Here is an 18,219-nt window from a genome sequence, read left to right as displayed (position 1 = left end):
AAGTAATTAAAAAAAAAAAATTGGGGGGAAATTAAAAAAAAATTGTATCACATTTTACGGTGTTGCTATCTCCTACCCCATGAAAGAGCAATCCCTTATAACAAAGAATACATTAAAAAAACAACAACAATAAAAAAAATCCAGCATATTGGGGAAAAGTCCCATATTATTTGCAGCCTTCCACACTAATAGTTCCCTAGCTGAATAATGAAGGGAGGGAGATGTCTTAACGTCTCCCTTTGCTGGAGCCAAACTAGGTCATTATAATTTGACACCATTCTGTTGTACCATCCTTTCCACTTATGATCTTTCTAGTACAGCATTCATCACTTTGTATCAGTTCCTATAAGTCTTCTCATGTCACATTGAATGTTATTAATAGCATAAAAATATTCTGTAACTTTTATGTCCCAGAACTTGGTCAACTATTCCGTAGTTGATGGGAATCTACTTTGTTTCCAGGACTTTGCTAGCACACACAAAAAATGCTGCTATAAATATCTGATGTAGATGAGAGTTCTCTTTTTTTATCACTGACTTCCATGGGATAGTTCTCTTTTTTAGTCACTGACTTCCTTGGGGTAGTGGAATTTCTGGGTCAAAGGAAATTTTATTTGCTTTCTTTGCAAAATTTTAGTGTGATTGAAAAAGAGAAAAATGGCAAACTTGAATCTGAAAAAAAAGTTGAAGTCTGCTTAGCAGTTTATTTTTAAATTTTCTAACAGGAAAAGTATCTGCTTAAGAACGATGCCCTTTTCCCTAACTCTGTTTGTGTCTCTCATTCCTCCGTTCAGTGACCTTCAATAGCTCTCTATTCCCTACCAAGTAAAGTTCAAACTCCTATATTTAACTTACAAACTCTCTATAAACTATAGTCACCATTATTTTTCAAGCTTATTCTCTCTTCCTAATATTTTCTATCCCAGACCTTGAACAGACACCTGAAATTTCCTGCCACCATGCTCTCATGAACAATGTATCCTATGTCTGAATGGCCAACTGTGTTTTATATTCTCCCGTGAGTCTATAAAATTTGAGGCCAGAGATTGCACTATATTTAAATATGTCATGTCTTCTAGCATAAGAAATAGAGCTTTACGGAAGCTAGGTAAAGCGAATAGAGTGTTGGACCTCAGGTCAGGAAGCCAGTGGTTCAAGTCCAACCTTGTAGCTCCAGTTCAGCCTCCTGACACATAACTCTGGCCAAGTTACTTAATCTCTGTCTCAGTTTTCTGAACTATAAAATGGGGATAAGAAAATGTATTTCACAGGGAAATTGTGAGGATCAAGGCAGAAAGTATTTGTAAAGCATTTAGCACAGCACCTGAATATAATAGGTGATGTATGAATGCTAGTTAGCTACTATAATAATAATAGAAATTATTATTATAAAATAGAGGATACTTAAGTATTAGTGAATTATTAATTCACAATCAAACTACAAGGAAAGGAAGAGAATGAAGGGCTTTGAAATAAATGGATAGAAATACTTTTGTTATCTACTGTCAGTATACACTATAAATTTTAAGTAGGATTTTGTTAAGTTAAAAACTTTTTTTTATTATTATTAAGTAAATTGATTAGATCCTGGAACTCAGAGAAAGAAACGACAACTTTGAGAAAATGGTGTGCATTAAAAAATAGCTACTATTCCTATAGTTCCTTAGGTTTTACAGAATATTTTGCATAAATTATGTCATTTGATTAAGCAATGATTTCATGAATGGCTACTTAAAATAATATTCTGTCTCTCAATAAATAGGCACTATAAATCACATCCCTTAAGAAGCTAAATGGCCATGGATTCCTATCAATTTGCATTCCTGGCTTCAGAGCTTATTTGGGTATCATTTTTCTTTTGAGAAGTTAGCTAAATTAGCATGCTATATTGCAATAAATATTCAACCTGTGACATGTATTTTCCCCTGGTTCTTCAGAGCAAGGTATATGAAGAAAAACAATCCCTCTTCCTCTAAGGCTAATTTGTGACTTTCTGAGAATGCTTTTTAGGGAGCTCAGAATGCCTCAGGGTAGCAAATAGTTTGATTTGCAATGGAAAAAATACTGGCAGCTTCCCTAGAGGGGTACGGTACAATATCCCTTCTCCCTATTTTTTTTTTGACAGTTATAAAAAAGTCATATGGCAAGAGAGAGAAATTAAACATATAAGTAGTGGCCATGTAAAGACATAATTATTCCTATCTTCTTCCAGTATGATGCTTTATGTAGAAAAATCTAGAGAACATTATCTGGAACAATCCAGATGGGAACTGAGGTTCAGAGACCTGAAGTCGTTTCCCAGTAGTAACAAAAATCACAGATGGGGCCTTAAAGGCCACCTAGTCCACAGCCCTCACTTTACAGAGGAGGAAACTAAGGCTTAGTGGGGAGACAAGGGGAAGTGATTTCCTCAAGACAATAAAACTAATAAGAAAAAACAGGAAGGGGAATTCTAATCTAGAGGGGCATTAGAGAAGGTAATTGTCAGTATACTTCCATTAATTTTGGAAAATACGAGTGTCAAAAAAGTATGATAATTGGCCAGGAAACATGATAGAGCTCAGGGGTACTTAGTCTTTTTATAGAACATGGATTCCCATGGCAGTCTAGAATGTCAGACACCATCTCAGAATAATATTGTTAAATGTATAAAATAAAATACAGGAGATTACAAGGGAAAACAATTATATAAAAATGAAATGACCAAAATGATAAAAGAAAAAAGTTCAGACTCTCAGGTCAAAAACTCCTATTATAGTATGAAAAATGGGTTTACTAGGCATGTTAATAATTGAAGTTAGTATAAAAATGAGTTTAGAGATCATTAAAAAGCATCTATTTATCATTCATATACTCATAAAAATAATTGTCATTTGTTTATTAAAACAATATCCTGAGGAACTGCTATAGAAAACAATTAGCCTAATTTTAGCCAGTTTGTGTAGTAGGAAGTGCTACGATTTCATTTCCTTTTAATCACTCACATCTTTTAGCCCGCCTTTCCTCCCTCTACATTTGGCTTTCTCCTCTCCTTATTCTCATTTCCTCCCTGACCCTTTCCCCCCCCTCACCCTGGGCCATCAGTGTCAAGCAATGAGGTTTTTGCCTGAATCAGAATATCCATCAATTTCCCAACAAGCCTCCAAATTAGGGCTGCCATTATTCTACAGAGAGAAACTCAGACTGACTCATCTTGGGCTTGGCTTCAGGGAGGGGTGGAAAGGATGGATGGCCCAAGGAGGTAATTTAGAAGCCCATGAAGGCATTTCAAGGTACCGTGGAAAGGGGACTGACCTCCAGCTTCAAAAATGCCCCAAGACAACAGTGCAATAAAGTGAGGGAAAACAAACTGTCCAATACAACGTTCTCCAAGAAAGAGGTCGTTGTGAATCCAGGAATTTCACAATTAACAGCTTCCTTCCCCAATTTCTAATTGTCTGAAAATCATCAAAGGCTTGAGCATTTTTACAGCTGTTTATTTTTAAAGGAAATATCTCTGAGACAGGACAGATGCCTATATTAGGTCAGTTTGCACACTGGTGAGCCTTTTGAATCAATTGTGGCTCGAAACTCAATGAAGTTACTCATTAGCAAGCATGAACAATAGTGAATGCAAAGTCCAGGTTGTGTCTATTTACAGGGCCAAAGTAAACTGTTCATTAGTATTAGTGAGAATATTTCCAGCATTACTACTCGTGCATAATAAATAGCATTAATTATTGCATTTATAGCATTAAAGCAATTTAAAGGGGAGTTGTTGTTGTTGCTGCTTAAAAAAAAAAGGTAGGTACCTTTCTAAACTATTTAATATTATTTTTTCAATGTTATTTCTTTTCTACAGCTATGGTTTTAAATTTTAAATCACTGACTTACATTTGCACAATTCCCATGGGATGGTACAATCATACAACCATGTCCTGTATACCATAGCAATCTGAAAACATCTGTCTATGTCTTTGTCTGACTGGTAGAACAGCATCTCTGGTGTGAATTTAGCTGGGCTAAATTGGATCATTTAAGTGGAAAAGAATCTAGTCCAAGGCTGCATTTTAGAGAGGAAAAACCTGAAACCAAAGACTTTGGGGAGGTTTCATACCTAGCTAGGAAAGTAGCATATATATCTATATCTATATCTATCTATATATATATCAACCTCCTATGAAGAAGTGGGACATATGAGTACATATGATGTTGGACTTGGATAAGCTGGTTACTTTTGTTGAACCATTTTTTTCCTTTGTTTTTTATTCTTTGTCATAAGGAAAACAAAAAGAGAGAACTCTATAGGGAAATCACAGAAATATAACTACAAAAGATATCAACAGGAATTTTAAAAAGCTATGAGATTAATAGAAAAAGAAGTATCATGGGAAGTTGAGAAGATAGAAACATGACTTCTGATATATTCAAGGCATGGGCTGTACACACTAAGGACACACTGTATTTCCAGGTTGAAAAATTTCATTTATTATTGTTTCTCCTGAAAGGAAAAAAAAGGCACCAGTAAATGGTGTGGGTGTGTTGTTGGGAAGAAGGTAGGTGTGTGTGTGTGTGTGTGTGTGTGTGTACACTTGTCTATGTACAAATATATTTACATTTACACACATACGCACACATATATAAATATATACATGGTAGAACAGAGAGAAAGGTGGACGGAGAGGAAGGGAGAGATGACTACATGAATAGATAGATAGAAGGATAGATACATTTATATCACAGATCTAGAAAGGAACCTCCCCATTCAACAGTTAAAAAACCACATACATACAATGTTTATAAATATAAGCATTTATATATACACACAGTTGTGTGATAAAGCTCCAAATATTTTTGAAAATAAATAGATGGATGATTTATATCACTCGAAGAGTAGATTTGGGGCACACACCCAAGGATACAAAATCTGCTAACTATTCACCTTGATGAGATGTCCCAACTCTTGTAGAGGATTTGAAAAATGGGTCAGTTTTGAGAGAGAGAGAGAGAGAGGAGAGACAGAGGAGAGAGAGAGAGAGAGAGAGAGAGAGAGAGAGAGAGAGAGAGAGAGAGAGAGAGAGAGAGAGAGAGAATGAGAGACTTCTGTTTTTATGTTGAGCCAGAAAGATTTCCTCTAGCTCTGATATGCTCCATTCTAGGAGAAAAACTGAGTCAACATTTTGGCTTTTTAAACTTGGATATCAGAGCACCCACAGGTTACAAACCTAAATATTTAAACCACAGACTCTCCCACTGTGTTGATTGTTGTTTACTCCAGGTGGACCAAATATTATGGAAATAATTTCTTCCTGATAACATCCAAATGCAAGTATAAAATTAACTAGTCAAAATAATTAGAACATCAGTTTGGGTTAAGTTGCTATTTATATGAGTAAGGAGCAATTTTGCAAAAGAAAACATGACCAGTCTGGGCTAGGGATCTGAGAAAGGAAATCCTGAGGTGGTTGGAAGGCGGGAAGACTATCCCTTTGCGCTCAGAACGTCTAAATAAAGAGGTCTGGGTATACTATGGCAACACAGTAGGCTCCTGTTCAGGATTTTTCATGCTCTATTAATAACCAAAGACGATTTCATATTTTATGAGGAACCTGAAAAGGTTCATGGCCCTTCCTCTTAACTACCATCTGGTGGAAGAAAAGAATACAACTTGAAATATTTATGCGACTGTCATTGATGCTGAGAAATCCTGAAGACATACCTGTGGTTTCTCAATTCCTGAAAGAATGTCTTGAACCCTTTTTGCTTCCGAGTCATACTCTATGGGGAAAAAAAAGAGAGAGAAGAAAAGAAAAGAACAGTAAGTTACTACCAGTAGATGGCACCCACTCCCAAATCCTTCAGGTTTTCACAATGGCTTCTTAACTTGGAGACATAACAACTCCGCGTTCCCTAGCAAGTGAACTCTTAGCAACATTTCCACAAAAATCATATCTTATCTATCATAAGGCTCACTCTGCACAAGGACAGGAGTTCTGGGTGGAGGAATGGGACATGATAACTTGGAAACATCTAGCTGGGGTGCACATGTTGAGTTTAACACTGGTTTTATTTAGCAAGATGTCAGCCCTATGAGAAAGTTAAGAGATGGAAGGAACTTTCAGACGCAACTCAGTCCAATCTTCTTATTGAAATATGATGAGAAACTCACCTGCAGCCACTATAGCTCAATGGTTCTACCATTTCTAATGGGGTGAGGTTCTAAAATTCAGTTTAATTATTAGGAGTCAAGCACTGTACTATGTACTGGAGAAGCAAAGAGATAAATGATTATTATATGCCTGGAGCCTAGTACAATACCTGCACATGGTACACAATTAATGAATGCTGGGTAAGTGAACTCTCTCTTAGAAAGAATGAAGTGATAAAACCATGTCTATTTTCATCCCTCTGAAGGCTGTCCTTCAGACCGTCCTTTTAAAGAGAAGGGTCAAAAGCAAGAAGGATGAAAAACTGGGAAAGGGTTATGAGATAGAGCATAAAAACAGCTGATGACATTCAAGAAAGTGATTACAGAAGGATGTAAGCCTTTGAAGAGCAAAGCCAGTTTTATTTTTGTCTTTGTATACCTAGCAGGCAAGTACTAAGTGCTGATTGGTTAATAAATGAGGACTGGTTGACTAGTAGAATGATAGGGACGAAGCTGGGCTCAAAAGGATTCAAGAAACCATACTTAAAAAGTCTGGCAGTGAAAATTAGGCAAGAGATGCAACAGTAACCTGGAAGAATTAGCAAGAGTGAGAGCCATTTTCAAGGGAAATACATAAATTAATAATAATTAACAGTGACGATGATGATAGTAAAAGACAAGGCCCAGGATGCTCTGAAGCAAATGGAGGTTGGTCCAGGAATAATTTTGATGTGCACACTAAGAGCTTTGCAGAACTAGCATGAGTTAAAAATTTGGTAAAAGAAAGATAGTCCTTTTAAAAGGAAATTGTGCCACAAAAAAAGCAGCTTTATGTCCAAGAGAATGTGAACATAAAAGCAGGAGTGAATTAGTGGGCAGTGATAGAAATGCAAAGGAAAGAAAACAGAATTTAGGGTTAGCAAACAAACGAAAACCCAATAAACTCAGAGTTACAAGCAAATAGGGTGCTATTGTTTCTGTATTCTTAGAAAAGGTTAATGACCTTTATAATGAAAATGACAGAACAAAAATAGCTAATGGAGAATGCCCAAGATGAATAAGGAGATAGGAGATGAGCATCTGGTAGACCTGATGAATTCAAGCTACTGGGAGCCAAAAGCACTGGATCCTCTGGGCCTAAAAACCCAAAATTAAAGCTAGTTGAGGTAATGGCTGAGCTAGCCGCTGTCAGTTATATTCGAAAACTTGTGACAACCTAGAAGGATACCATGTAATTGGAAAAGGACAAATGTCCTCATTTAAAAAAAAAAAAAAAAAAAAACAGACCAACCAAGAGTTGTCCAACTATAGATACTATAGATTAGTGAGCTGACCTTGGATTTCTGCGAAAGCTCAAGGAGGGATCATTAAGAGATAGCTAGGGCTTGTTTATTGGGTGAAATGGATGACACAAAGAACGGACTTATGCCAGCTTAAATTTTTCTTGGACTTCTTACTAAACAATGAGCAGAGAGGTTAACACTGTGGATGTAGTTCATCAAGATAGTAGCAAAGTTTTTGATAAATCATCCCACTAGTCCTCATGTAGAAAAGATGAAGGCAGAGAAAAGTTCCAGAGGAACAGGTGGTGCTTAGGAAGGAGAAGGCAAAATTCAAGGGACACAATAAGTGTTTAAAAACCTGAAAGGATATTGGTGGGGAAGAGGGGAAAGCTTAGAGACATGTTGCAAAAATGATGAAAGGACAGTCAAGAGAGATCAAAGTAGGCACCATGTCAAAAAAAAGCTTGCTAATAAGCAGGACTGTCCATAAGTGGAAGGGGCTATTTTTTTTTGGGGAGGAATTTGTCTTCCTTGAAAATCTTATCTTGGTTCTAGTTCCTTCCTTCTATATCTTCCTTCTATTTATTATTTTCTACTTAGCCCCTACAAATATTGTTTTGCATATATTCGTTTGCTTATAGTCCTCCATTAGATTGTAAACTCTTTGAAGGAAGGCACTTTTTTTGGATAATTTTGCAAATCCCATCCTGAGGAAAGAGCCTGAAACATAACAGACACTTAACAGATATTTACTGATTATGTTTCAGAGGGGATTCCTTTTGTTTTGGGATTTGACAGCCTGACTATTGAGGCCACTTCTAATGCCCAGGTTCTATGATTTCATTATCAGTTACATTTCACATACTCTTTAAAAAATATATGTAAATGTTAAGTTTCATAAATAACCCTCCTTTTAGTCCTTAGCTGGATATTGAAATACTCATATTTATTAATGTGAGTTAAGTCTGCAATAAAAAAAAAAAAGTTCATAGAAAAGCAAAAATACTTAGGAAAACCTAAATTTAAATCCAGTCTGAGACACTTATTTAGGTGACACTGGGCAAATCCTTTAATCTCTATCTGTCTCAGTTTCTTCATCTTTAAAATTATAAGAATAGCTTTTCCTCCCAGGTTTATTGTGAGGATGAAATAAAATATTTGTAGCATACTTTACAAATTCAGAGTTCTAATATATGTTATGTATTATTATTATCATTATCATTTCAGTACACTGGAAGACAAGGAGCAATACTGGACATCTAGTACTCATATACTCTGAGTGTTCATCTTTATCAAGGCTTCTTAAATATCCTCCCACTCATGACTCCTTTTTCCTCAAAAATTTTATACATGATCCAGGGTATGTATATATATATATATATATATATATATATATATATATATATATATATATATATATATATATAAAATACACTGATGTTTTTCTTGCACAGCATGACAAACGTGGAAATATGTTTGGATAATTGCACATGTTTAACCTATATTAGTTTGCTTGCTGCCTTAAGGAGGTGGGAAGGAAGAAGGGAGGGAGAAAAAATTTGGAAATCAACATTTTGCAAGGAAACTATCTTTGCATGTATTTGGAATAATAAAAATAGTCTAAAAGGTACCAAACCCCCAGGTACACAAATCAAACATTTATTTACAACTATCACATTTAGTTATGAAACCCCATATGAGATCTTAAATACATTTAAGAAGATGGAATCTATATAGTTTGAAAGACATATAAAAGAGGGGCAAACCCATTGCGCAGATTTAATGTGAACCAATGAGAATGAAGAAATGTTCTAGGAAGATTATAGGTAACTTAAAGGAAGGTATGATTTGACTTTTGTTTTGATAATCCAAACTCCAGGCAAATAGCAAATACTCAGTAAATGCTCCCCTTTTTCTTTCAATTGATTGCTTTGCTAGAAGTGCTAACAGAACTCAACAGAAAACCTGGAAGCAGCTATGACACTGACTGACTGAGTAGAACACCTTAGATTTCTAATAATCCATCAAGCTGAAGAATTATTGAACACAGAAGTCCTTCTCCACGCTGAAAAGATCATTGGGTTTGAGGTGGGAACTGAAGATCAAAGCATGCCTTTGATACTTACTAAGTATATGCCCTAATCCCATATTTTCTTTCTGTTTATCAATTTCCTCATTGTAAAAATGAGACAGTCAGTCTGGGTGGTATTAAGGTCCTTCCAGCCCCCAAATCCTTCTGGGTGAAGAAGTGGCCAACTAGGGATGGGGCAAATGAGATACATGCAATGTTCAATGTGTGAATGTACTCTGTTGGACTGTGAAGGGAAGATGCTATTAGGGAAGGGGGAGATAGTATTACTGGGAAATGACAGAGTGACAGTGATGTTTTAAAAAGCATCATTAAAGCTGCTGCTTTTTTCTTTTTTTTTTTAAAGGAATCAATCTGGTGGCAGCTGCATATAAAATGTTCCTCAAAAGCTAATGCGTCAATATGAATATGTTGTCTTCCCAACATGATCTGAATAACTAAGTTAATTCAATTCACCATGCATTTCTCCTTTACAAAACACTGACATGTGTCTGAGAATGACCTGGACATGACTCATCCCGCTCACAAAATCCCACCATGGCCCAGCTGCACCTCAAGTGGAGGTTATGAAGCTTGGCTTAAATTTTCCATGAAATAAAGCCAGTCACAAACATGCAGACATGGGCTCCCAAGAAGGGGGTTTGGAGGTGGGGAGAAAAATAGAACAGGAATAGAACGTAATTCTCTAAGAAAATTAAACATTTTAAAAGCAAACAGCCTCAGGGTTGGTACAGAGATTCCTTACTTTGATATAGAGGTACTTTGCATGATTTCTCTTTTCTCCTATTTTGAAAGGTAATTGAGAGCTGGCTACATTTTTTTTTTTTTTAATTTGATGCCTTTTGTTTTAATGTTATATTTGTGTGTGATGCTTTCCAGTCTCTGTACATCTTTTTATTTCATCTTAATTTCAGAAAAAATTCCTCTCCCTTTTCTGTCCAGTGAGCTGCCTCATGTAATAAAAAATGAAAACTGAAGGGGGAAAATACCAACCCCCAGTTCAGCCAAAGTAATCAACAAATCAGGTGAACGGGACAGTATAATATCACCATGCTTCATATCCACACTTCTTTACTTCTGAAGGTAGGAGAAATAACAACATTTCCACAACCTTTCTCTGGGGCCATGATTGGTCATGAGTTGAGTTTCATTTTAATGATCTTTCCATTTAAGTTGTTGCAATTGTGATGTATGTTATATTGACTTCTTAGTTCTGTTTGTATCACTTTATCAGTTCACATGAGTCTTTTATTACTTCTCTAAATTTTTTGTATGGCTTCTTCTTACAGTATAGAAATGTTTCCCTCTGTATTCATGTGCCACCATTTCTGGAGGCAGCACCTACTGATGGGCAGTACCTACCATGTGTTCAATTCTTTTCTTAATTTTATTATTGTTTTTAACATTCTTTGGTTTTTAAATTTAAGTTACTTTAAACTTGTTACTTTAAATTTAAGTTAAGTTAAATTTAAGTTTTCTTCCTCCCATCCATTGAGAGAGCAAATAAAATAAAAAAAAAATATGAGTGAAATTATGTAAAGCATTTCCATATTAACCGTATTTTTAAAAACAAAAGAAAAAAAGAATAAAGCAAGAAAAATGTATTTCAATTTTCACTAATTATCACTAATCTCTCTGAAAGTAGACAGCATTTTTTCATCATGAGTCCTCTGGAATTATCTTGGATCACTATACTGATCTGAGTATCCAAGTCTTTCATAGGGGATCATTATTACAACACTGTTTTTACTGTGCATGATGACCTCCCAGTTCTCATTTATTTGCATCAATTCATTGCTAGGTCTATTATTTTTTTCCCTCTGAAACCACTTTTCTTGTTATTCCCCACAACACAATAATGCAATCATGATACAGAATGCTCAGCCATTCTCCAATTGATGAGCATTCTCTCAGTTTCCAATTCTTTGCTACCACAAAAAGAGCTGCCTGACCATTCACATATGAAAAACCAAGTGGATGAAGCATATTGTTTTCCAAAAAATCATAAAGGAGTCGGATCACTGTTCATTAAATCTTCCCAATGGTACAACTCATTGGACTGTGAATTAGCCCATGTCAAGTAAGAAGTAAGAGGAGGACTCTGGGAAGAGGGGAAAATAATCAAAGCTCTCCAGATTTTTTCCCCAAAGAAAACAAAATTGCTCCTCAGGGTGCACATAGATCAGTGAAAATAAGACAGAGAAGAACAGGGGTTCTCCCGGGACAACCCAAGAAGCCCCTGTGTATATTCTTTGACCATCCTCCCCTCCCCAATATCACTACTAGATCTGTATCCCAAAGAGATCAAAGTCATTTATAGCAGCTCTATCTGATATCACAGACTAATAAGATTCAGAGTAGATTTGAACCTGCCTCCTCTCATTCCATAAGTAGTATTCCTTTCACTAGGACACGCTTTTCTCTCCAACCCCTTACCAGCAATCCCTCCAAAAAAGAAAAAGACAAAAGCATTGCATGAGACAAATCCCTGGGAGAGCCTTCTCCCAGATGGTTTCAAATGATGAAAAGCCGTGAGCTCATGAAAGTCACTCCCCCATCCTCACCCCTGCAAAGCCAGCTCACTACTCTGTAGATTGTTCCACCTTTTTTCGTTATCCACCTTGCTTGATCCTTGGTGGCTGCCCAGAATTCATATCTACTGTTTGGAAGGGCCCTTTGTTCCGAGGGGATGACATCAGCCTGGCTTCTCTGATGAACCTCCTATCTCCTTCTCAAGCACAGCTTTTACATTTGCAGAAAGGCTAGTCATAACATCGCATGCTTTGTTACGGTTTGCCAGGGAGGAAATGGGTTAGCTGTGCTTCCAAAAAGTCATTATCTGAAGCCATACATTGAGCTGGGAACTCGGTACTTTGCAAGATACTGTAGCAGGCAAAAATGAGACAAGAGGAAGTGAAAAATATTCTTAAGTAAGATCAATAAAAAAAACAAAATACTACAATATGCTAGGAAATTCAAAAAAAATGAGTGGCTCAAAAAAAGGCAAACACGTTTATAAACAGAGGTTGTATACTTAATGTCATAAAAGAAAACATTATAGAGATACTAAAAGTGAGGACTATGGAAAGGCTGGAGCTGTGATTTCACTGGTATAGGAAGCTGTAAGTAGAAATTTCCCTCTATGATTATAATTTGACACCTGTAAGGTCTAGGAAGTTGTTCAGTCCCCAGAATGGTTTAAGTGATTGGCCCCAAGTTATATAGATACTTATATGTCACAGCGTGGATATGATCCCGGGTCTTCCTGGTCAATGTGCTAGCCATGATGCTGTGCTGCACAAAAGGTACCACAAGAAAACTATTCAATCGATCAATATGCATTCATTAGATATCCACAGAGTGCCAAGCTCCATGTGCTCAAATGCCGAACATGCAGACAGCAAAATCAAACTGTCCTTGTTGTCAAGGGGATGACATTCTAATACGTTCCATTAGAGAGATAATATATACAGTTACACAAAGTACATTCCCACAAACTGGCAAAAACCAGTAGCTGGTGTGAGAAGAGTCTTTAAAAATGGCAAAAAAAAAATCACAGAATGGAAGATAGCTTAGAGGTCAGAGGGTTCCAGGATTTTAAAAAGGATCATAGACTTGAGGAATTCTTTAGTCCAACTCCTTCATTTTACAAATGGGGAAACTGAGGCCCAGAAAAGCACCAGGTAGATAAATGAATCAAATATCTCACAAGAATGTATGATTGATTACCCACTAATAATGTCTACTAAATAACTAGTGCCAATAGCGACTGGTGAGTGACCCTTCCATAAATTAAGGCATTTAATGTCAGAGCCCAAAGAAATGGGACCAAAGAAAGTTTGACAGTGGAAATGTCCCCAATGAAAACAGTCCTATTACACTTTGGACATTTTAGCCTATTGCTTGCAATCTGAAGGCCACATTTTAGTACAACAATGTCTAACTTTTTTTAAACTTTAAAGTAAGTTTTTTTTTTTCAACACATGGAAATTTGGTGAGGAAAATCTCTATTGAGGCAGAGATAAAGGATGCAAGGTGTGAACTGAGACAAAAAAAGTGACCAATACAGGAATTTGTTTTGTTTGATATGTATATTTCTTAAAATATACATTTTTTTTCTTCAAACCCCACCCACCCAACCAATAGGAGGTGAGGGGCAAGAAGAGGATGTCCATTTTTGAAAGGAAGCTTTAAAAAATCTGCTTGAAAATGGAGTGATAAAAGACTCAATATTTCAAACTAAATTGTGTTCCATAAAGCTAAACGAAAGATATTGTAAAATGAAAGTTTTGGAGTGATCACATAGAGAATGGAGAGGACCTCTGGGATGGGTAAAGGAAGATCTGGTTGCTAGGAAGATTCTGCAGCCTTCAAAGAAGCAAGTAAAGGAGAATGGAAAAAAGCAGGTAAAACACAGCCCTGGATAAAAAGGCCCTCTCATGAGTGTAAGTCAGTAGGATGGACTTTCTCTTCTCATGTTCCTTTATAACTCTGGCTAGAATATGGCAAAGTAACCATCCTCTCCTTTCATGAGAACACATCTGAATTGTACTGTAAGCACTTACAATAGCTCATCTGTAGAAAAAAGGAGCAGGAAGGAAAAATCTAAAAAAGAAAACATGAAACAGAGCCATGTCTAGAACATTAATAAAAATGGCAGTCCTGGGAGATCTGGACCAAAGATCAGCTCTTCTCCAGTAAGGAATTTTTCTGTTGACTCCACAAAGGAAGATCACATTATATATGCAACTAGACAAGAGATGACATGGGTATTTTCTTTCTCCCTCAAGAACAGCCAATTAAACAGGGACAGTAAACCCACAGAAATGGGTCAAATAGAAGATCAACACGCTTGTTTGGCAGACAAGAAGTGCCCGAGCCCTCTTCTGTCATCTGTGTTTCTGGGCGTTTTAGCGGCTACCTCAGCCCTAATGTGGGCCAGATATAGCGTGTATATTTTGGGAGAAACTTCCGACTCCATGATTATTGACCAAAAACCACTACCCTCCCTGGGTGGGTAACAGCAAAGCAGACAGTTAAACATAGGATATCAAGCTTTACAAAGGTAATGAAAGATTATGTTCTACTTTCTGCATTGCGGTTCTAGAAATGTTCTTATGAGGTCTTGATGTTAAAGACTTGGGCATCATGGCCAATGTTGTATAGCCAATGGTAAGGTTGATGGTTGATGAAGAATGATGTTGATGAAGAATTTTATAATTATTATCTCATTTGAAAAGGAGCCCAGTTTTTTCAACTAACTATATGTGTATGTACATGTCTGTTTATATATACATAGATACACACACACATACACACATACAGTTTTGTATAACCATTTATATATAAATAAAGCCAGCCTACTTTCCTTCTGTCCTTCTTTCCTTTCTCCCTTCCTTCCTCTCTTTCTTCCTCCCTCTCTTCTTTCTTTCCTTTTCCCTTACTCCTTACCTTCCTTGTATAATACACACATATACAAAATCTCCCAGAAGTCTCAGTGTAGTTCCCAACTGCCCCACACTAACCAATGACCAGTTAACATTAATCCCACCTTCAGAGAACTAGTGTCCCCATTGTCTGACACATGGCAGAGCTATGGTCATCAGATGAATCCCAGTCATTTCAAGGGGGAAAAATATCACATCAAACCTCGTGGACTTAGACAAAACATAACAGACCTTTTCTTCAAATGAGTTACTATGAAAGGAAGTAGGGGGAGACACATAATTTTGACATGGACGCCATTTTTAAAAGTGGGGGGAAAAACTCTACAGCAATAATCAAATCCATGAAGTGCATTGGGAATGTGTAGTTACCCAAAGAAACCCTCATGAAACACAGAGGTCCAAATGTGAACTGTCACCAAATTTAAAGCATAGGCCTGGAGATTCAGGTGTTCTAAGCAAGATTCTCCCAAGACTTGCTTTCACATCCTACCTCTGACATCTATGACTGTGAGACTCTGAGACCTCGAGAGGTCCCAGGAAATTCTCTAGGAAAAAAAAGGAAGTTGCATGAAATCACAGGCTATATCCTCTGGACGGGAAAAAAAAAAGGTAAAATTTAAGTGAGTAAAACTGTAGGAAACATTTGGTTCTGCTTTGAGTCAATAATTTCCTCTTAGCTTCATCAAGATTTTTTTTACCACTTTTCTCAGGCTTCCCAAGAAACATTTTCTTTTTTTTTCTTTCTTTCTTTTTTTTTGTTTACGATCACAAAAATTCAGCACCATCTGCCCCAAACCACGATTGAGAAATAGGTCTGCTTGCCAAGTGCATGGAGCTAAGAAATTGATCGAAACAAAGACTCATCTGGAAATGGGACAGCGAAGAGTTTGGCCAAAAGGCCCATTCTGAGCAAAGTTCTGATTTTTTTTTTTTTTTTTTAAGGCCAATGAACTGTTTGGTGGGAACTATGAGGCCTCTTACCTGCTTCTCCTCTACTTGACTCTCTCCTTCAATCACAAGAAAAGGGACATCCAAACAGACTACAATTCGCCTAAAAGGAGCCTGGGGTTGTTTTCAAAGGAAGCTCTCTATGGGAAAGGTGGATGCCCAGTCTGCCTGTCTCATTCTATTCCTGCTGTGAAATTAAATTATACAGAACTTAAATTAAGCAATTTCCTGAGTAAAATGAAGGAATCTCATAAGCTATGGCAGCTGGTATCTCTGGTGCCCAAATAAACTGTCTTCATTTTTTTGGAACATGAAAGCTGGAGGAAAAAAAATACATTTAGGACACACTTTGGCGTGGAAGAGTAGTATGAACACTGGATCTGGTGTCTGGGCTTGTTGCTTCAAACCAATTGTGTCCATTAGGACTTACACAGCCAAGTCACTGAATCTCTCTGTGCCCCAGTTAACTCATCTGAAAATGAAAGATTGGGCTTAAATGGCCTTAAAACTCTCTTCCACATGTGAACCTACAAACCTACAAATCTGGTTTTCCATAAGAAGACCATGATGTCCACACTCCATTTATAAACAGAATGATGATGGGTAATACTCTGCCATGTTGGAGGACATGGATTCTGACAAGGATTCCAAGCTCACTTGTTGAGTGACTGACTTTGCATTTGGCTAATGCTTGCCACAATCAGTGTGACAGCTCTGCACTGGGCCAGCTCCTGGTAGAGGGATCACTGAGGTCCAGACCTCCAAGGAACAAATGTTGTTTTTTTTCCTGAAATTCTGGAGTAAACCTATGATTTCACTGTTATAAGGAATTTTCAGGGAGGTAATTTCCCTACCAATTCCCATCTGTATCTATTTCATAACTTATAACCAGAGGGAACGTCTCCAGCATTGAGAGGTTAAATGAATTGTCCCCAGTTCATTGTCATGAAGACTCATTTCCACAAATTCAAAGCCAGCCTCAGATACTTATTCACTGGGGGACTATGGACAAGTCATTTAATCCAATTCGCCTTGGTTGTCTCATCTGCAAAATGAGCTGGAGAAGGAAATGGCAAGCCAATCCAGCATCTTTGCCAAGAAAAACCCAAATGGGTCACAAAGAGTTTGACATAATTAAAATGATCAAACAACAACAAATAATCAATAAAGGGCCAATCAAGAAGAGAGAGAAGCAATCATGTACATGAGAGAAGCAAAGATGGGGGAATCAAGAAAAAAAATAGAGGGAACATACATAATCACAACAACATGTTTATATATGGTGCTTTATAATTTACAAAGCATTTCCCACTTCACAACAATCCCATAAGTCATACATAGAACATTTAACTATCCCACTTATGTATGGGGAAATTAAGACTCAGAACCCTGTTTTTGATCATTTCCACAGGGACAGTAAAAGTAAGGAAAACAGGTTCTGGGCTCAGAAGCAAGGAGATGAGCTTATGTTTACTTGTCATGGGATGATAGGCAAGTCATCACCATGAACCTCAGTTTCTTCATCTGTACTTACCTCCCAGGGTTGTTGCGAGGATTGAGCGAGATAAAAATTGTAAAATACTTAATGCAATATATCTGGCACATAATAAATGCTATATGAATGTTGCTGTGCTGGTGTTACTACTGCTGCTGCTATTACTACTGCTACTATTACTATTGTTACTATTACTACTACTACTTTTGTTACTATTACTATTGTTACTATTACTAATACTACTTCTACTACTACTACTACTATTACTATTGTTACTATTACTACTACTATTGTTACTATTACTACTTCTATTACTATTACTACTACTACTTCTGCTATTACTATTGTTACTATTACTACTACTACTACTATTGTTACTATTACTACTACTATTACTATTGTTACTATTACTACTACTACTTCTGCTATTATTATTGTTACTATTACTACTATTACTAGTGTTACTACTACTACTACTACTACTACTACTAGTGTTACTATTACTCCTCCTCTTCCTCCTTTTACTCAGACCTAGTATCTAACAAAGTTATGGTGCCCACAGTCTACTTCTCTCATCTATATTTATATCTATAGCTGTATATGCAAATACACATATGTCAAATATCAGCAGCAGGACTACTGCCATCACCATCAAATCACCAATGCAGAGTGCTCAATTTGAAGCTCAAAACAGGAGAGGTAGCTTACTTTTCCTGATAATGGGATGGGAAATAGGGGTTAAAGTTGGGGGGGGGGGGGGGGAGACGTCTGCCCACTAATGGTTCATTGATGTTGTTGATGATCATTATTGATGATTAACTCATCAGCAA

General features: G+C 36.8%; 1 protein-coding gene across 2 annotated transcripts in view; it reads right to left on the bottom strand.

Moving 5' to 3' along the window:
- FNDC3B (fibronectin type III domain containing 3B) overlaps window positions 1–18,219 on the bottom strand; it is a 362,569-nt gene that overhangs the window by 99,634 nt on the left and 244,716 nt on the right. For both annotated transcript variants that reach the window (XM_031957667.1, XM_031957668.1), the window contains exon 7: window positions 5,699–5,757. In XM_031957667.1, coding sequence (XP_031813527.1) covers window positions 5,699–5,757 — 59 coding nt within the window. The remainder of the gene's footprint in view (window positions 1–5,698; window positions 5,758–18,219) is intronic.

The sequence above is a fragment of the Sarcophilus harrisii genome, chromosome 3 (assembly GCF_902635505.1).
Source record: "Sarcophilus harrisii chromosome 3, mSarHar1.11, whole genome shotgun sequence".
NCBI classification, from domain to species: Eukaryota; Metazoa; Chordata; class Mammalia; order Dasyuromorphia; family Dasyuridae; genus Sarcophilus; species Sarcophilus harrisii.
Note: the sequence above shows the minus strand (reverse complement) of the source record. Positions and strands in the feature narration are given on the sequence as shown.